At 49.5% G+C, this 21,399-nt stretch overlaps 1 protein-coding gene across 1 annotated transcript in view; it reads left to right on the top strand.

The window, feature by feature from the left end:
* RPAP1 (RNA polymerase II associated protein 1) overlaps window positions 1-21,399 on the top strand; it is a 146,711-nt gene that overhangs the window by 53,088 nt on the left and 72,224 nt on the right. Inside the window, 2 exon segments of the mRNA XM_029597447.1 lie at window positions 3,817-4,002; window positions 13,457-13,572. Coding sequence (XP_029453307.1) covers window positions 3,817-4,002; window positions 13,457-13,572 — 302 coding nt within the window.

The following is a 21,399-nucleotide window of genomic DNA, read 5'->3' as shown; positions in this document are numbered from 1 at the left end:
TGCAGTTCCTGAGTGAGAACAAGGCTTTTTAAGCTACCGGAGGACAGGCCACGACCTAGATCCAATTTCTCTCCACGGAACCGTTTTCGAAACAAACCGTCGCCAAGAGGCCGCAGAGGTCAGCTGGGACGGGTCAATCCTTCCGAGGAGGCGCTGCCAGATCTTCCACCTGGTCTCAGTCCTTTCGGGGGAAGAGGTTTCAACCGGTCAGGGGGATCCTCGGCGGGATCCGGGCCAAGTCGGCCCAATGATACGCCGATTGGTTCGTTTCTCGGCGGAGGCTCGGGAGGCCATTCCACTGGTGGGAGCGCGCCTCGAGCGTTTCTACGAGAATGGAACCAAAATCACTTCGGACCAGTGGGTGCTAGACGTGATAAGACACGGTTACGCGTTAGAATTTGCACGTCTCCCCTGGGACAAGTTTCTCGTCTCCCCCTGCAAGGCCGTAGCCAAAAGGGCCGCCGTACGGGCAAACCTCCAGCGCCTGGGAGGCTCTGGGCGCCATCACTGCCGTGCCGCTGCGCAACGGGGCATGGAAGGTACTCCATTTATTTCGTGGTCCCAAAGAAGGACGGAGCGTATCGTCCGATCCTCGACCTAAAAAGGAGTTCAACCGGTGCCTTCGTGTTCCCCGGGTTCAAGATGAAACGATTCGCTCGGAGTTAGTGGCTGCTGTTCGCCCGGGCGAGTTAGTCCTAGCGTCCCTGGATTGACGGAGGCGTATCTCCACATAGGGATTCAGCCGGCCTCTATCATCAGTACGTGCGATTTTTGCATCCTGGCAAGCATTTCCAGTTCAGGGCTCTTCCCTTCGGTCTAGCCACGGCGTCCAAGCACCTTCACCAAAGTTATGGTGGTGTGGTGGCTGCTCAGCTCCGACGGGAAGGCTCTCGTTCACCCTTACCTGGACGATTGGCTCATTCGGGCCAAATCCGAGATGGAGTGTAGACAAGCCGGTGGCCAGGGTCTGCAGCTCTGCGGTCGCTTGGTTGGGTGGTCAATCTAGCCAAGAGTCACCTTCAGCCCACCCAGAGGTTGGAGTATCTGGGGGCCTTGTTTCGACACCAAGGAGGCCACGGTAGCCCTGACTCAGGACGGTTCCTCAAGCTCAGGGACAGGTGAGGAGTTTGCTAGCTCTACGATGCCCTTTGGTCCGCGATTACCTGATGGTCTTGGGTTCCATGGCGTCGACGCTCGCCTTGGTGCCCTGGGCTTTTGCTCATCTGCGACCGTTACAATCAGCGTTACTTTCCCGCTGGAGGCCGGTCTCGGAGGAGTTCCTGCGCCCGCTGCCTCTCACGGACCGCGCCAGGGCCAGCCTGCAGTGGTGGCTCTGCCCCAACCATCTGACGTGCGGCGTTTCTCTGATCCTGCCCAACTGGACGGTGGTCACGACGGATGCCAGTCTCTCGGGTTGGGGAGTCTGTGGGGGGCGCTCGGTGCAGGGTCTGTGGTCAGCCCAGCAATCGCAGTGGCCATCAATCGGTTGGAGACCAAGGCGGTGGCGCTGGCGTTGCAAGCTTTTCTGCCGTGGATACGGGGCCAGGCGGTACGAGTCCTGTCGGACAACGCCACCACGGTAGCCTATATCAACCGTCAAGGCGGGACAAGGAGTCAGCAAGTGGCGGAGGAAGCGGCTCAGTTGATGTGGGGCGGAACGGCACCTCAGCAGCATTGCGGCGTCACACATCGCCGGCGTCGACAACGTACAAGCGGACTTCCTCAGCCGGCACCGGCTGGATCCAGGGGAGTGGGAGCTCCCGGAGGTAGCATATCGTCTCATCTGTGCCAGGTGGGGTCAGCCACGTCTGGATCTGATGGCCACCGCGCAAAACGCAAAGGCTCCGAGGTTCTTCAGCCGTCGGAGGGAGCGGGGCGCGGAAGGGGTCGATGCACTCGTGCTTCCTTGGCCCACGGACGTGCTGCTCTACGTGTTTCCCCCGTGGCCTCTGATAGGCAAGGTGCTCCGACGGATCGAGCTACATCCGGCGGCGGTGATGGTGGCGCCGGAGTGGCCACGGCGTCCGTGGTTCGCGGATCTCTGCGGCTGGCGGTGGAATCTCCGCTCCGTTTGCGGGGCGACGCGACCATTCTGCGGCAGGGACCCGTTTGTTTGGAGGACGCGGATCACTTTGTCTCGCGGCTTGGCTTTTGAGAGGGCGCGCTGAGGTCCAAGGGTACTCCGAGGCAGTGATCACCACGTTGTTGAGGGCTAGAAAACAGTCCACGTCTTTGACCTATATGAGGGTCTGGACGGTCTTTGAGGACTGGTGTAGTGCTCACGAGGTGAACCCCATTCGGCCGGAGTGCCGGAGATTCTCTCTTTCCTTCAAGAGGGCTCTCGAAGGGACTGTCCTGGAGTACCCTGAAGGTTCAAGTGGCAGCCCTTGGCTGCCTTCGAGGAAAGGTCCGGGGAGTGTCCTTGGCGGGCCATCCAGATGTGACGCGGTTTCTGCGGGGGGCAAAGCATCTCCGTCCGCCGGTCCGGAATCCGTGTCCCTCCTGGAACTTGAACTGCGTGCTTTCGGCTCTTTGTGGGTCGCCTTTTGAACCGGTCAAGCGTGCGACGTTGAAGGATTTAACATTGAAAACAGTGTTCTTGGTCGCTATTACGTCCGCGCGTCGGGTCTCGGAGTTACAAGCTCTTTCTTGTAGAGAACCGTTTTTGCGTTTTACAGAGACAGGTGTCTCTCTGCGGACTGTCCCCTCCTTTTTACCCAAGGTGGTGTCGTCCTTTCACTTAAATCAGTCAGTTGATCTTCCCGGGTTTTCGGCCATGGATCCTCAGGCCAGGGGATCGAGGGAACTGAGGAAGCTTGATGTCCGTAGGATTCTACTTCGTTATCTGGAAGTTACGAATCCTTTCCGGGTTTCCGATCACTTGTTTGTTCTCTGGTCGGGGGCTCGTAGAGGATCGGCGGCTTCACGGGCCACGATTGCGCGTTGGCTCAAGGAGGCGATTGGTTCGGCGTATCTTCTGCAGGGCAAGTTGGCACCCAGGGAGCTTCGAGCCCATTCGACTCGGGCGCAGGCCACGTCTTGGGCCGAGGTTTCTAGTGTGTCCACACAGGAGATCTGCAGAGCGGCAACGTGGAAATCGTTGCACACTTTCACGAGACATTACAGGCTTGATGTCCAGGCGGCTGAGGCTCAGGGTTTTGGGGCGAGTGTTCTCCGAGCGGGACTCTCTGCTTCCCACCCTGGGTAAATTGGCTCTGGTACATCCCAGGTGTCTGGACTGATCCGGTACGTACAGGGAAAGGAAAATTAGTTCTTACCTGATAATTTTCGTTCCTGTAGTACACGGATCAGTCCAGGCTCCCGCCCGTCTGTGTCTTGTAGTTTGCAGAAGAGAGAGAGTCTGCTCGGTTGCTTATTTGGCCATTGTAGTTTGCAGTTTTGCACGTTGTGTTTGGTTCTGAAGGTTTTCGGCTCCAGCTCAGGGGCTGTTGTGAATTGGCCTCATGTTTGGGGTTTTTTTCTAGTTAGCTAGTTTTTGGCTTTATCTGGCTTTGACATTACGTGCGACTGAGGGGCTGTGGGTGGCACCTTACTATATGTAGGGAGCCCGACAAGTTTTACTCTGTCTCCACCTGCTGGTGCGGAGTCACAACCCAGGTGTCTGGACTGATCCGTGGTACTACAGGAACGAAAATTATCAGGTAAGAACTAATTTTCATTTGCATTATATGAGAGTTTGGGAAGAGTGGAAGTGGTGTAGGATAATGAGTTTAGCATTTGACTATTACTATGCCAAATTCCTGGCCATAAAGAAGCAGGTTGCTGTTGACTCAAATCATGCTCTTGTTCCCTCAGATCCCAGTTTGGTCTCTTTCCTGAAGTCACGGAGATCTGAAGTTGGTGTTGCAAAGGTGCTAAAGCAGGTTGACTTTGCTTGCACTAGAACAGAACCACAGAGTGTTTTGATAGCGTCCCCTATGGAGGTGCCTAGCATGGCTGGACCAGTGAAGAGAGAGGAGGAACAAACAATGGAGATTACAGGTAAGAGAGATGAATACCTAACAAGCTGATAAAGGAGAGTCCTAGCACAGCCCCTTCCCTACCAAATGGGCTCTAAGTATTGTTACTATGTAGAATAATCTTCTTGCACTGAGAAACTGATAAGCATACCTAGGGATTCTCTGGATTTGACCTGCAGACTCTGAAATTCCAACGGAACTGCCAGGTCTCCTGACAAGCACTAGAAAGCTTAAGATGCTAGCCTGAATAGCCAACTGCTGAAGTGGCCCATTTGGGCCCAAAAGAGGAAGTCACCTGGGCCTGAGTGGGTGACAGAAGGGAGGAACATCAGCATGTAGTAAAAGGAGGAGGAAAATCCCATTGTTCCGAATGGCCAGGAACAGGGGCAGTGATGGCCTGCACAGCTTGCAGAAAGAGGCGTCATCGTCCATTGGCCACACAGGCTGAAGGAGGAGGCTGCTGTTACTGGTGGATTTGGGACGGGAGAGAGAATGAGTGAGTGTGCATAGCAGAGTAGAAAGTCTATCTGCATAGGTCCCCCCTGCCCCCACCGGTAATCCATGACAATCTCAGGGTTACTGGAAATCAAAAGTTTCCAGGCATGCAGATAAGGGGAGAAGCCAAGAGGAAATGTTTTTTGCTCTGAGCTGATCCATATTTACATAGGTCTCCCAAGCCTCGATATTGAAAAAATGCTAAACATCACGTTCACTTATCCTGCCAAATTACAGCTGCTGAATATCTGGCTATGTTCAGTATCTGCCGTTTAGCTAGATAAGTCACTTATCCAGCTCAGTAGTTAGCTGGATAGGCAGTGGGCACTACTTATCTGGCTAATTTATCTGGTTAAATTAACTGGATAAGTTAGACCTGCACTATAGCAGTCTAAACTTAGCTGGATAAGACTTATCCAGCTAAGTAGAGGCAAATATGGGGATATTCAGCAGCATAGCCATATGCTGCTGAATATCTCATGTAAGTTAGGCAGATAAGTCTTACCCAACTAACTTTCATAGACAACTATGTCTAAATATCTACCTCCCAGTTTTGTCTTCTTCTTTTTTTCAGTTTTGGATAGCATCTAAACTGGATCTTTTTTCAGCCATTCCTTGCATCTTTCTGTTTGTTTTGATTATCTGTCCTGCTTGCCTCCATTTTAGATAGGTTTCCCATTTTCTCTAGGCAAATTAATCTATAATATTCATAAATCCTTTTATAACTTAAAGATGAAGAAAAATTACCTGTGGATAATAGGGTACCAGTATACATGTGATTAACCACTTTTATTTTGTATTTCACATCAAAACCAAACATCAGAATAATTTTATTAGTGAACCTTAGAAATATATATAAATTGGATAACTACATCATAGAATTCTATTTATTTTTTAAATCGTTAAAAATTATTTATTTTTTAACGGATTTTGCTGGCATGGAAGCTTGGTTAAATCAGCTGCTGAAAAGATTGAAAACCAGAGAGCATATTGTGTTTCCTGTGTAATATTTTTGTCCCCTTACTTGTGACTTCCCATTTGACATAAAGGAATACAGTTGGTGAGTGTTTGTTTAAACTACCAAAGTCTGAAAACTAGGCAGCCTCAGCTTTGCTTTTTTTTGTATATGTTCCCTGTTTGCTCAGAGCTTAACATTTTTATTTTCTAAGGACAAGTAGGATGGCAGTCCTACTTGTCCTTAGACATGAGCAGTCCTCACACATGAGTGACACCTTCAAATGGAGCCTGGCACGGAACCTCAACATCAAAGCTTCTAGAAGTTTTGAACATGCTCCTCTAAAATGAGCAGCCCTGGTCACACTCCCACATCCCATGCAGGGCCCTTCAACCTCCATCTTTTCCATGGAGTCTGCAGGTCAGGGTTCACTCTCTCACGTCTATATTCGCTGTAGAGAAGATAAGAACGAGTCAGCAGACATCAGCATGGAACATGTCAAGATTGTTTATCATTATGGCTTTGACAGTACGCATTACTCCTGTGGTGCATCTTCTTAGTTGAAGAGTCCAATGGACCCTTAAGATCATAGTGGAGTCCAGTCATTCAGCATCTCTGGGACAGCATCTGCATCATTTGAGGGACTCTGTCCTGCTACCTGATGCATTCCAAATTCTTCTGGTTCAAATTGTTCTACCCACGGATGCATCCAATCTGGGTTGGGGGAACTTATGGAAGGACTCCTCACCCAGGGATGCTGGCCTGTTCAGGAAGAATTTCACCAGATTAAATTTCCTTGAGCTAAGGGTGGTAAGATATGCTTTGAAGGCTTTCAGGGTTCGATTGGCCAACAATTTGTCCTCTTCCAAATAGAGCACCGCTACCTAATGTTTATGTTAACAACAGGGGAACAGAATCATACCTCCTGTGGCAGGAAACTGTCCAGATGTGGCACTGGATCTTGTCTCACAGAATGGTCCTCAGAGCCACATATCTGGTGGGTGTAGAGACTCTCCTGGTAGACAGATTGAGTTGGGTTCTGGAAACCTTCCCAAAAGGTTCCTTGATAGAGGAATAGCAGACCAGAGGTTCTGCATGTGGAGGACACACTGATAAATCTGTTTGCATCTCCTCTGAACAGGTAGGTCCCTGAAATTCTGTTACAAGAGAGGAGCATGTGGCAGCTAGCCTCAGATACCTTTACCCTGCATTGGAGTCTGGACCTTCTGTAAGCATTTCCTCCAAGCACTCTGGTCACAAGACTTGACAGAAATTTAGAAGAGATGAAGGAATTATGATCCTTATAGCTTCCTTATTGGCCGAGACAGGTTTGGTTCCTGCTCCTTCAGATGTCCAATAGAGAACTATTCAGATTGGGGAATTCCTCAACTCTGTTCTGTCAGGATCAGGGCCGGCTATGCCACCCAACATTGGGTATCTGGCTCTCTCAGCCTGGACATTGAAAGGGTAGCCCTGCAACTTCTGACTCTATCCAGCGATGTGTCTCATAGGATTCCACAAGTAAAGCCTGTGATTTGGAATGGAGCACTTTTGCCATGTCTTCTGAGGGAAAGGTTCTAGGTTCTTTCTCCTGTTTCACACAAAAACTGCTGGAGTACCATCTACATCTCTGAGTTGGGTTTGAGAACCAATTCAGTTAGGCATTACCCCAGTGCAATTGGCACTTAGATTTAACTTTTACATGGTTCTGCTATATCCGTACAGCCTTTAGTTGTCTGTTTTTATGCGGGGCTTGCTTCAGTCAGAGAAACCCATCAAGACATGCACTGTGTCCTGGGACCTGAATATGGTACTTGCCCAATTGATGAAAGCTCCTTTCAAGACTCTGGACTTTTGTGAGCTGAAGTACTTGACTGGGGATGCCATATTTTTGGTGGCAGTCACTTTGGCACATGGAGTCAGTAAGCTGCAAGTTTAATGACTTATCTGCTTTATATAAAGTTTTTCACAATATGCATGCATCCTAAGTCTGCCTACATTGTATCAGAGTCCACAAAGTGAAAGGATGTTGTAGCTTAGATTTAAGGGAAACCATAGCCTTCTATCTGGAGAAGACTGAAGCCCTCAGATAGTCTACCCAGCTCTTTATTTCATTTGACACCAGTAAACCTGGAATTGCCGTAGCCAAGCACTCTAGATATGTTTGGCTAGCAAATTTATGTTTCCTTCTGTGTGCCCAGGCAGGCTTGAATCTGGTGGGTCATGTAAGTGCTCACAGTGTTAGAGCCATGGTGGCATCGTTAGTCCTCCTGAGATCTGTCTCCATGGAGAATCTGTAAAGCTGCTAGTGGAGTTCTTTACACATGTCATATCTCACTACTGATTTGGCCAGGCTGTCTTACCAGAGTTTTTGAGGTATAAAACCAATTGCATCCCTTATAGGCCTGTTCCAGACTGCCATAAAAAAACCCCAGAAAGTGTTAGGATGACTTTGTCAGCACCAAAAAGAGTCTCTTGCCTACTGGCTCTGTTCTGTGGTCTGAAGTTTTATATATCAGCGCAGCTTGGAATTCCCCATGTATGAGACTGCCATCCTGCTTATCCTGAAACAAGTGTCCCCAAGGACAGCAGATGTCATTCTTCAATCAAACTCTCCCACATTGGATGTAGAGGGAGTGTCCAGGGCTTGCACATGTCCACTACTTGGGAACTCTCCAAATTTGATTCCATAATTCTATAGGAATTGCTAGGTCTCTGGCTAAACACTGGAAAACTTTGTATGCTGTTCTGCTGCTGAAATGGCCTGGAAAAGAAAATCACCTGGGCCCACATAGACTGGAAGGAGAAATCCTGTTGGTCTGCATGGGCTGGAAGAAGGAAGGAGGCATCCCTTTGTTTTGTGCGGACGGAAGAAGGACGGCATTATTCTGTCAAATGCGCAGGCCCAAAAAAAGGATGCTTCAACCAGGGCAGGGAGAGAGCATGAATATATATGTGTGGGAGAAGGAGAGGAAGTGAGTGTGTGTATGTCTGGAAGAGGGAGTGGGGGGGGGGTGTGTGGGAGAGGGAAGGGAGAGAAGTGAGTGAGAGTGTATGGGAAAATGAGCATGTATGTGTGTGAGAGAGAATGCGAGTGAACATGTGAGTGTGTGTATGAGAGAGGAGAGAGTTTGTATGCATACTGGCTTTTCCTCTTCCCAGTAATCCATGACCAATCTCAGTGTGACTGGAAATCAAAAATTCCCAGGTATGTGCATGCATAGTGGGGTGTGCTTAAAGTTTCTAGAAGCTTTGATGTCAAAGTTCCACCATGTCAAACTCTATCTGATGTCACCAGGTTCGAGGCCTGACATCCTGCTATCCTCTGAGAACATGGTAAGTAATTTCTGCTTTCTTGAACATGGAAAATGTAGGTACGGACAGCAATGTGTAACAAATCATTGTGCTCAGAATAGTGACTGTATAATGTAATGTTTTCTCCAAGTTTATATCTTCTACACATGAGGTTTGGAACAGCTACATTACAGAAATCAAAGCAGAATACAGGAATCTTGTAAATTTGTTTCTGGAATATGTGAAATAGACTCCTGAACCCACCAAAAACAAGGAATCCCAACAAAAGAACCAGAACGCTCCTCAGAAAAAGGTGGAAAAGCAAGAAATCTGCAGGAACATCCTGCCAGTTTTATTGCCCATGAGCCCTTCCGCCCACAGCAGGCTCTCTCAGCTGAAGCCTCCCTGTGGGCAGCTCAGGAGCTGCCAGTGATTAATGCCTATTGATTTACGCTCAGCCTGAGGTGCCAGTGACCACAATTTACAGCCCTCCTGCTCTTAGTGCTTCACGAAGGAATTTGCTGCAACACTTAGGCTGCCATCGTTTCTCATATGCGCCATGTTTTGTCTGCGTTTCAGTTGTTCTCTCTTATCTTCAGATCTTATGCCTTTACTCCAGCATCTTCTTTTTCTTGTTCATACCTTCCGCTGCCTTGCAACCATTCTGCTAAGCAAGCTCCAACTCTTGCATTCTCCTTTATCTTCTCTTTTTCTGGTTCTCATTTTCAGGCTTTCTGCACTCTACCATACTCTTTATTGCCCCCCCTCTCATTATTTTGAGTGGGGGGGGGGGGTGGTGAGCTGTTAAAAAATTTACTATGAATTTGCTCTGTTTGTCAGTGCACACTTTATCTCTCAAAAATCATTCAAAACTACAGCAACCAAAGTTTCAGGAGAGGTATATCTATTAAAAGCTAGAAACCAAAGTTACATTTTTCCCTAAATCTTACGGATCTAGCCCTGAATTTTCATAGAGGAGGGGATAGATACCACACAAAGCAGTTGCCCTGCAATTCTTGTTTCCTTGCAGTTTGTACTGTGTATTTTCTACCTCAGCCTTGGTGAAATATATATATATTTTTAAGCTTTTCACTCTTCCAGAGCAGTAGAGTGTTGTGGATACCATAAAGTATACTGAGATCTCCCTGAGGCATGAAATGCTGAAGGGTAGCTCTCTCCTTTAGGATTCTAGCCAGCCCAATTCGAGGTTTCCCTTACACTGAAAAATCAATCGCCGTTCGCCTAGAAAGTTCTTGAGTGACTGGAGCTATTCTTTCAGTCTTGGCTGCTCTCCTGCTTCCATTTCTCTTTAACCTCTGGCAGCTGAGAGAGGGATATTGTATAACACCAAGTAACTGCACAGCAGTATCCTAAGCTCCGTGGGACTTGCAGCAGATGCCTCTTATGGAAAACGATTACCTTAGTGCAAGTTTAAACTTGAGGGCCATGAGGCAGGCAAAGTTGTGTGGGTAATATTTTTTGGACAGAAGATAACTTCTGGAAGTGTTGTGTGCAGGCCTAGGGAGGGAGGCAGGATGGACTGCTGCTGCTGTGGCGGGTCCCTGCCAGCCAGTGAATTGTGCTGAGTGAGGCATTCTGCAGTTTCAGGCAGGCACAGGTTAACTGGAGCTCTTCCCCTGCTCACTTCCCAGGGGCATGCAGTCGGGGGAAGGGGGGAGCTGCAGAGACTACTGTAGAAGAAAAGCGAGGAAAGGCGCAAAAAAAAAAAAGGACTTTAAATTTCAAGACACAGCAGTATATTGTAAAGCACCTTTTGGATTTCTTAGGTATGTTGTAAAATTGCAGGGGATTTTTTTCCGAAACAGACAGGGAAACACTCCCATACTATGTGCTGTAGGGTTGTACACACTAAAGCATTTGAAGTACATCTCAAGCAATGACGTAATATGACCAGTGGCGTAGCCACGGGTGGGCCTGGGTGGGCAGCTGCCCACCCAATTTAGACCCAGGCCCACCCAACTGACACCGGAACTGCAAGGCTGTCGCGGGATCCCATCCCTGCGACAGTGAAGAGGAGAACCCATGCTTGGCGCGCCATCACGGCACACGTGGGGAAGCGGTCCTACAAGCATATGGCCGACCGATCTTCCTGTTTGCGGGGGGAGGGGGGGAGCGGAAGCGCCGCGCACAGGTTCCGCTTCCTCCCCCCAGAGCAGGAAGATCAGCTGGCCTCTCCTGCAGCCACTGGCCTCCTGCTATCTTCGGGCCGTATGGCCGACCGATCTTCCTGTTGGGGGGGGGGGGGAAGAAGAGCGGAAGCGCCGCGCACAGCTTCCGCTTCCCCCCCCAGCAGGAAGATCGGTCGGCCATACGGCCCGAAGATAGCAGGAGGCCAGTGGCTGCAGGAGAGGCCAGCTGATCTTCCTGCTCTGGGGGGAGGAAGCGGAAGCTGTGCGCGGCGCTTCCGCTCTTCTTCCCCCCCCCCTCAACAGGAAGATCGGTCGGCCATACGGCCCGAAGATAGCAGGAGGCCAGTGGCTGCAGGAGAGGCCAGCTGATCTTCCTGCTCTGGGGGGAGGAAGCGGAAACTGTGCGCGGCGCTTCCGCTCTCCTCCCCCCCCCCCCAAACAGGAAGATTGGTCGGCCATACGGCCCGAAGATAGCAGGAGGCCAGCTGATCTTCCTGCTCTGGGGGGAGGAAGCGGAAACTGTGCACAGGCTTGAATGTGTATGTGAGGATGAGAATGGGAGCCTTGTGTGTGTGTGGGTGAAAATCGGACCCTGGGTGTGTATGGGAGTGAGAATGGAGTCTTGAATGTGTGTGGGTGAGAATGGAAGCTTGAATATGTGGGTGAGGATGGAAGCTTGAATGTGTGTATATATGGGTGAGGATGGAAGCTTGAATGTGTGTATATGTGGGTGAGAATGGGAGCCTGGTTTGTGTGTGTGTGGGTGAGAATGGAAGCTTGAATATGTGGGTGAGAATGGAAGCTTGAATATGTGGGTGAGGATGGAAGCTTGAATGTGTATATATATGGGTGAGAATGGGAGCCTGGGTTTGTGTGTGTGGGTGAGAATGGAAGCTTGAATATGTGGGTAAGAATGGGTGCTTGAAAGTGTGTATGTGTGGGTGAGAATGGGACCTTAAATGTGTGTATGTGTGGGTGAGAATGGGAGAATGGGTTTGTGTGTGTGGATGAGAATGGGTGCCTGGATGTGCGTCTGTGTGTGCATAAGAATATAAGCCTGGGGAGGGGTGAGAAAGTGAGAGCTTGTATGTGTGTTTGCAGAGAATGTGAGCTGGGGGGGGGGGGGGAGAGCATATGTGAGTTAGACACACACACACACATATATACATAAATGCTTTCTCTGTGAGAGAAAGCATTTATGTATATATGTGTGTGTGTGTGTGTGGAAGGGAAGAAGACAGTAGTAGAAAGACACTGAAGAGGAATTAGGAAATGAGCGACAAGGGAAAAAATGGGAAAGAGAGACCAGGACCAACTGATTAGAAAAATACAAAGATCAGACAACAAAGGTAAAAAAAAAAATATATATATATATAGAGAGAGAGAGAGAGATGTTAGCAATTTAAATATGTCATCTTTGGGAATGTGCATTCTTATATTTTTGTATTTTGCTCTTTCTTAAGTATTCCACTGTTCAGACATTTTAGTTTCTCAGGCTTTCTATTTTGGCTTTATCTACATGTTTCTATTTCTAATTTATAGTCTCTTATTTCTATATTAGGTAAGGGTCGGTCTCAGTTTTGCCTGTTTGTGACAGAAATGAGTATTTCTAGCATATAGTTTCTCTGTAGTAGTAGTCCAGCCTGTTCTGTTATTCCCGTAGGTGATGTATTAATGTTCTAGGGCCTGGTGTAGTATTTGCATTGCTGCTTTTTCATAAGGTTGCTGTTTGAATCCTGAGAGTCAGTGCTGTGATTGTTTGGCAAGGTTCCAGATGCCTCTTTCTTTGCAAGAGTTTGTTACTTCACAAAATAGCAGTGGAGGGTTATTTTTTGCTGAGATTACACCAGAATTTGAATTTTTTTTTTCATGTTACTTGTAATGTGAATTGCCGCAGCTTTGCGCTGCCACCTGTTCTGATGATTAATTATATTTATTGTATTTATGAAGATTTCTGGGTTTCTGCAAAGATGGTTCATGAAAGAATACATTAATTTTTGTTTTATTATATGATTGGATTTGATTGTTTTCTATACTTGAAATAATTGAAGTAAATTATTTTAAAGTTTCATACATGACACATAATGGCTGTTGCAAACTACTTAGAAAGCCATTCTAGGGTGCAGTATATGGCATTATTTATCAGTAAGAAAACAACTAGTAGACCTGCATGCCTTGTGCCCACCTATGTTAACCTTGTGCCCACCCAAAAAATCAATTCTGGCTACGCCACTGAATATGACTGACCGACTTAATTATGGTCTTTTATATTTCTCCTTCCATAGGAAATGAGAGCAAATGAGGGCAGTCTCCTTGAAGATCAGTGAGCTAATGGCGCCTGTGGGAATTGGGAAGAGTGTCTTACATAGGGAGAACTCCTGGCTCATCTGGTCTTTTTCTTCCAAGGAGTTTGCAGTGTGTCATTTAATGAGAAAATGCTTTTGCGCCTCTTCCACAGCTTTCTATGTTTTGGAAGGGGCAGTGTGTTGTACTCATTTAGGTCAGGGCTATGCCCAGTCATGTGCTATTTAAGGAGACTGCAAGGTAATTCTGTTCTGCTGCTTTCTCCTCTCTCCTCACAGGGGAAGACCTCCCTGTGAAACCCCAGAAGGACTGGATTCACATGGACACTGTGGAGTTTGAGAAACTTGAATGGATGAAGGACCTGCCACAGGCCAGACAGGGGAGAACAAAAAAGGTCTGTCAAAGTATCCTTTCCCTGCCCCGCCTAACATCTCCTACCTTGATATTTCCCCGCCCTCCTTTCCACAGAAGGAAAGAAAGGGCGGGGAACGTGGTCTCCAAGCCAGCCCTCTGTTCTCATTTGGACTGGAGCAGGCAGGGGATCCCAGGGCTTCCCCCACAGCCTTTTACATTTTTTTTTAATATTCTGTGAGAGGAGAGCCAGAGGGAGGTTGTAGCTGCTGGCCGGCCAACAGGGCTCTCTTCTTTTGTTAAAAGGACCCTAGGGAGGGTAGGGGAAAGTGGATGGGGGTATTATGTGTGCCGCTTGCGGCAGACCCGCAGAACGGCCCTCTCACCTTCTCATGTGGACTCTAGCTCCTGGTTCCTCTTCGCTGGCGGTGGTGGGCCGCCAGCTCCGACCTCAGGTCGCCTCCGGTGCCTCCAGCTCTGCCATGGTCCCCAGTGTTGCCAACCAAGATGTCCTTGCTCGTCTGGCCTCTCCTTGTGGCCTGCAAGAGACGTCGCCATCGGCACTACGCCCCTCCCTAGGTGCGCGCATCACTAGTTCTTTTAAAGGGCCCACGGCGGGAACCTGGCCACAGCCCCAGATGCTGACGTCAGACTCTTCAGCGTATAAAAGCTCAGGCCTCGCCTCATAGCATTGCCTTTGCAACAGTTCTCTTCGTACTCAGAGTTCTCATTGCTGATAGAGAATCCTCTCTACTTCCATGTTCTTGATTCCTGTGGTTCCCGGTTCCTGTCTTCCTCGTTCCTGTCTCATCTATGTTGGACTGACTCTTTGGATTTCGACTCTGCTTTGTTTGACTCTCTTCAGCTCGTCTCCAACCCCAGACCTCTGCTACGCGGGACCACTCTTCGGCCTGTCTCCAACCCCGGACCTCCGCTACACCAGACTATTGTTCGGCCTGTCTCCGACCCCGGACCTCCGCTACGCCGGACCACTCTTCAGCCTGTCTCCAACCCCAGACCTCTGCTATGCTGGACCACTCTTCGGCCTGTCTCCAACCCCGGACCTCCGCTACGCTGGATCACTTTTCGGCCTGTCTCTAACCCCGGACCTCCGCTATGTTTCACTATGCCTGCCTTCTCTGTGCCCTGACCACTGCCTTGATCGACTATGTCTGCCTTCTCTGTGCCCTGACCACTGCCTTGATCAACTATGCTATAGGCCTTTCTGTGCCAGACTTCTACGCCGTTTGCCACAAATTCCATTTGCTGCCGGCTCTGATCCTAGCCTGTCAGTGATGCCTCCTCTTGCCTATCCTCTGGACGTGGACTTACAAGGCTTAGGCCTTCCTTTGCTTGAGCACCTACAGTTACTTGTTGTTCCTTTGGCACCTGAGTTCCTGTACCGAATCCAGTCCAGGGTAGGACTATGCCATTTACCGGCTGCTGTCTCTGGGCTGAACCACCTCTTGTTACTAACTAACCTTGAGGCCCACCTCAGTCCTGCCGGCCCTGGCACCCAAAGGCTCAAACTGAGGGGAATGAGGGCTGGTATAGGTGAAACTCCAGCAGCCTCTAGCTTCAGCCCACTCCACATGCTGATGGTGGGGACCCGTAGGTCCGTACCTACGGGTTGCGTCAACCCCATCTCGGCCCAAGGGTCCACCTCTGACACAACAGGAGGACTATGGGCTCATTCTTCCTTTTTTTTTTTTTTTTTCTTTGAAAGAGAAATGGGAGAATGAGGGCAAGAGGATGGGAACCACAGGCCAATTCTCTTTAAAAAAAAAAAAAAAAAAAGGGAGCACCAGGAGTGTGGGACAATAAATTTGTTTTTTTTAAGGACTCTCGAGAGTGTCTGGGGAAGAGGATGGAACCGAAAAAGAAAAAAGGCATATCGGGATTGTGGGAGATAGGTGATAGGGCTGCCAGGGGCTTGTTTTGTTTAATGTATTTATTTTTTGTGAGGAAGGGAGTTAGATTTAGGACTGCTTTTGCAGCACCTACATTTATCCTGCCAAGTTAGGCAGCTAGTGCTGGAAATCAGTCAGAGCTTTCTAAATTTCTAGTCCCGTCCTAATACCACCGCCAAGCCTGCCCAGAATTTGTCCGATTAAATTTAGCCGCCTGCTAGAGGTTCGGTGTGTACATGTAACAGGTTAGGATGTCTAATTTTTGAAGGCTTTGATCCAGCTGGCTAAGACCTTAGCCGGCTTAGATTCCTCTTGAATATTGATCCCTTTGTATTTTGAATCTCATTTGAAGAGAGGAAAATTGGTTCTTACCATCTAATTTTCGTTCCTGTAGTACCACGGATCAGTCCAGACTCTTCGTTTTGCCTCCCCACCAGCAGATGGAGACAGAAGTTTTGACCGACTCTGCCCTATACCCTGAGGTACCACCTACAGTCCGTCAGTATTTAACTGTATCAAAACAGAACAAGATAAAACTATCATAACAAGTTAACGGCCTCGCAAGAACCGGGGAAGAGAAACCTATAACATACTCAACCTGCTCATGAACCCCAAGACAAACCAGAACCCATGAGCATGTATAGATATCTAGAAAATCAATCTGCAGAAAAAAATTAAGCCCTGAAGGAGCGGACTCTTCGTCACCCGAATACTGAAAATGGGCGGGACTCTGGACTGATCCGTGGTACTACAGGAACGAAAATTAGCAGGTAAGAATCAATTTTCCTTTCCCTGTACGTACCCAGATCAGTCCAGACTCCTGGGATGTACCAGAGCTCTTCTAGTTGGAATGGGACCCGGAGAGTCCCACTCGGATCACACCTTCACCAACCCCCCCAATGCCTGGGGCCTGGACATCCAACCGATAATGCTTCGCAAAGGTGTACAAAGACTTCCACATAGCTGCCCTACAAATCTCTTGCAGCAAAATTTGCTGACATTCTGCCCATGATGCTGTCTGCGAATGGGTAGAATGTGCTTGTAGCCCAACCGGGAGCGTCTGGCCTCGAAGCAGATAGGCCGAACCAATAGCATCCTTCAACCAGCGAGCGACCATAGCCCTGGACGCCTTGTGCCCTCTTTTGTGACCACACCACAGCACAAAGAGATGGTCCGACATGTGGAAACTTTTGGTAATCTCCAAATAACGCAATAGAATGCGATGCATGTCCAGCTTCCTCAGGCCCCTCGACTAGGGGTCGGCTCGATCCAAGTCAGGAAAGGAAGGGAGCTCTATCGATTGATTCAAATGAAAGGAGGACACAACATTTGGGAGAAAGGAAGGAACCATAATAACGAAACTCCCGTATCTATAATTCTCAAAAAGGGTTCCCTGCAGGATAACGCCTGAAGTTCTGACATCCGACGAGCTGAGGAAATAGCCACGAGGAAAACAGTCTTTAACATAAGATCTTTTAGCGTCACCCTCTTCAACGGCTCAAAAGGTGCCCCTCACAGAGCTTTGAGAACCAGATTCAAGCTCCACGACGGACAAGGATTCCTGACCAGCGGACATAAATGTTTTGCTCCTCGGAGAAAACATGCCACATCCGGATACACAGCCAACACTGCTCCGCCGACCTTACTGTGGAAGCAACCTAGAGCTGCCATCTGTACCCTTAATGAGCTGCATGAAAGGCCCTTTGCCAGACCAGCCTGCAAGAACGACAAAATATGTGATACTGATACTGAGGCACCAGAAGGAGCCACCCCCTGATCAATTCACCACAACTCAAATATCCCCCAAACTCTGACATAGGCTAGAGAAGTAGAGGGTTTCCTAGATCACAAGAGGGTAGCCACAACTGTGTGAGAATAGCCCTTGCTCTTTAGACGTTGCCTTTCAAAAGCCATGCCGCTAGACAAAAGCGATCTGCCTCTTCCAAACAAACGGGCCCCTGACGAAGGAGGTTCGGGAAGGTTCACAGCCGGAGGGGTCCTTCCACAACCAGATTGACTAGATCCGCAAACCATGGACGCCTCGGCCATTCCGGAGCTATCAAAATCACCTCCGACAGGTGAGATTCTATGTGCCTCAGCACTTTGCCAATCAGAGGCCATGGTGGGAACATGTATAGCAGAACGTTCCTTGGCCAGGAGAGAACCAATGCATCCATGCCTTCCGCTCCTGGCTCTTGGCATCGACTGAAGAAATGAGGAGCCTTGGCATTGCTAAATGTTGCCATCAGGTCCATACTTGGCCTGGACCAGTTGTCACATATGAGCTTGAACGCCTCTTGAGAGAGCTCCCACTCCCTGGGATCGAGCCGGTTGTGACTGAGAAAATCGGTCTGGACATTGTCGACCCCGGCAATGTGAGAGGCTGCAATGCTGACTAGATGCTGTTCCGCCCAGATTATTAACTATTGTGCTTTGCTCGCCACCGGTCGACTCTTGGTTCCTCCTTGGCGATTGATATAAGCCACTGTGGTCGCATTGTCGGACAGGATCCTGACCGACTTCCCTTGCAGGATCGGTCAGAGGGCCTGCAGTGCTAATCGCACCTCTCTGTTCTCCAGACAATTGATCGACCACTGGGACTCCTCCCTCGACAACTGGCCCTGTACCGATTTCTCCTGACACACCACTCCCCAGCCGGTGAGACTGGCGTCCGGGGTGACCTCCGTCCAATTGGGAACCTCCAGGGATACCCCGTGGTTCAAGTTGTCCAAGTTGAGCCACCAATCTGGACTGGAACAAGCAGAGTCTGTAAGAGGCAGAGGGAGATGAAATTGCTCCGCATCGGGCTCCAACGGGAAAGCAATGCTGACTGCAGAGGTCTCATATGAGCAAAGGCCAAGGAACAAACTTCAGGGTGGACGCCATTAATCCAAGGACCCGCAAATAATCCAAACTCTGGGAGGATGCTTGGACAACAAATCCCGAACCTGTTCCTGCAACTTGACGATGCAGCCCTCAGTCAGAAAAACTTGGCCCTGTCGTGTGTCGAGCCGGGCCCCCATAAATTCCAAGGATGGGAAGGAATTAGGGGGCTTTTGGTGAAGTTGATCACCCAGCCGAGTGATCTCAATAGCTGAAGAACCCGATGAACCACCGAGCGGAAAAGCAACTCCGACTTTGCCCAAATCAGCCATTCCCTGTACGTACCCCGGATCAGTCCAGACTCCTGGGTTTATTCATCCATGCCAGCAGGTAGAGACAGAGAAAGTAAAACTGACACTGCTTTATATACACTGCCATCTGCAGTTCCTCAGTATTTCTCTGTCTCCAGCTGTTGGTGACTGATGCATAAACCTGCAATTTGTTCCAGTATTTTTTGGTCCTGTTTTTTTGCTCTGAGCCTTCCTCCCAGGGGTTGGGATTTCTCATGAGGGACCCCTACCCTGTTTGGTCGAGGTGGAAGGGCTGGGGGTTGGTGACTTTTGTACACCCGCTCCACAGGTAACCGTGAGGGGAGCTGCGCTGCCACCACAGTCATCACTTTTTTAAAGATCCTGGGTGCCATGGCCAGACCGAATGGCAGGGCACGAAACTGGAAGTGGTCTCCTAGGATGGCCAACCTCAGGAATTTCTGGTGGTCGGATCGGATGCCAATATGCAGGTACATTTCTGTGAGATCTAGAGACGCCAAGAATTCGCTCTTGCATACCGACGCAGTGACTGATCTCAGAGTTTCCATGTGAAACCATGGCATCCGAAGGGATCCGTTTAATCTTTTTAAGTCGAGAATGAGCCGGAAGGTGCCCTTCCTTCTTTGGCACCACGAAGTAAATGGAGTAACTGCCCTTCTGCTGTTCTGCGAGAGGAACTTTTACAATGGCCCTGAGTTCGAGGAAACGCTGCAATGTGTCCCATACCGCCCGTCGCTTCTCAACGTACGAGCATGGGGAGATGAGAAAGTGATTTCGAAGGCACCGAGCAAAATCTAATGCGTAACCATGCTTTATCACATTGAGGATCCACTGGTCGGAAGTCAGAGTGGCCCATTCCTTGTAAAACCGAGACAATCTGCCTCCCACCACTGGAGCAGAGGAATGGACCAACTCACATCATTGGGAGGACTTGACGCCACTTGGAGGACTGCGGGCTCCTGGTTTGCAGGAGCGCCGGCCTCGAAAGGACTGAGACCAGGACTGTTGTCTTCCCAATGGCTGTCGAAAGGAAGATCCTGAAGATCGGGAGGAACAGAATCTTCGATTTCCTCGTAGGCGCAATCGAGACGGAAAGGAGCCCTTCACCCTTGGCCTATCCTCTGGTAGGCGGTGTTAATTGTAACTTGTTCTCACCCAGGGATTGAATCATGTCCTCTAGGTCCTTTTCAAAAAGCAGCTTTCCCTTAAAAGGTAAAGAGCCCAACTGAGCTTTGGAGGAAACGTCCGCTGACCAATTTCTCAACCAGAGAAGTCTGCGGGCAGATACTGCTGAAACCATTGATCTGGCTGAAGAATGCAGAAGGTCATAAAGGGCATCTGCACTATAAGCGACCACTGCTTCCAGATACTCTGCTTGCACTGCTTCTTCTTCCGTCAGGGCAGTGCTATTCTGCAATTGCTGGACCCAGCGAAGACTTACCCTCAAGGAGAAACTACTACACATGGCAGCTCGGACACCAAGCGCCGACACCCTCAAATATCTTTTTGAGCTGCACCTCCAGCTTCCGATCCTGGAAATCTTTGAGTGCCGTCACGCCCGTCACAGGGATAGTGGTCTTTTTTGTGACCGCCGACACTGCCGCATCCATCTTAGGAATGCGGAAAAGGTCTAACTCCTCTTCTGGCAAGGGATATAGCTTGTCCATCGTCTTACTGATTTTCAAGCCCAGATCAGGAGTATCCCATTCTCAGAATAGCAAGTCCATAACAGAAAGATGAAAGGGAAAGAACTTGGTTGGACCACGCAGACCCACCATGACGGGATCCACGGAACCCATTCAGGAGTCCTCTTGAAGGGTCTCAATACCCAATTCTTCGAGGATCGCAGGAATTAGCGGGCCCACCTCATCCCTGCAAAACAGGCGGGACCATCTTTGGGTCATCTCCTTCGACAATCTGTGGACCCTCATGAGCTGGAGGTAGGTCCTGGTGCTCCTCCAGATGCCTTCCCTGATGAGGCGCCCTGCTAGGCTCCTGATCATCATGCTCTGAGACCTCGGAGGAAGAATCATCCCGCAGATAGGGGGATAAGGTCCGAAGCGGTCTCTTAGCCTTTGGATCTCCCACTCCTGCTGAAGGCCGGGACCTTTTGACCACTTGACTCCCTGAGCCACTGGCCCCCTGGACTGAATACACCTTAGGGCCTTCACCTGAATGACTCTGAGCTGCTCTCCTGGCCTTAAAGGCCTTATGCAGCAACAAAACAATTTCAGATGAAAACGAAGAGGAGGAGGAGTCTGTTGCCCCCTCGGGCTCTCCTCAATCGCCCTGGGAATTCCTTTGCCGGGCAGCCCACTTCGGGGGCCGTAGGCTGCGGGGAAAGAGGAGGAGGGGAAATCCCTGCCCCCCTCCTTGATTCGCGCTGCAGCGTGAAATGTGGCCAAAATGGCCTCAGTTCCCGCGCTCAGCGGGAATGGGTCTGCAGGCTGAGGCCGCAAGTGCTCGGATGTCGCTGAGGACCTATTGCGGCCGAGAAACACCTCCCCTGACCGCCGCCGATGTGCTTTACACTCCGGGGAGGCAGGCAGAACAGAGACCGTTGCGCGCATCCCCACATGCATGACAGGCCGCACCTCGAAGCATTGCAAACCAGCTGAGGAAACAAAACAACTTTTTTTTTTTTTTTATAAAGAAACACCAACTCTAAACAAATCATAAGCCAAATTCCTGACTACAATTTGATTTTTTTTTTTCTTTTGAAACTAGCTACAGACTAGGATTTTGCACCTCCACCATCTGCTGGAGACAGAGAAATACTGACGGGACTGTAGGTGGCACCTCAGGGTA

The sequence above is a fragment of the Rhinatrema bivittatum genome, chromosome 4 (genome assembly GCF_901001135.1).
Source record: "Rhinatrema bivittatum chromosome 4, aRhiBiv1.1, whole genome shotgun sequence".
NCBI lineage: Eukaryota > Metazoa > Chordata > Amphibia > Gymnophiona > Rhinatrematidae > Rhinatrema > Rhinatrema bivittatum.
The sequence above is the reverse complement of the archived record's forward strand: the minus strand, read 5'-3'. Positions and strand labels throughout refer to the sequence as shown.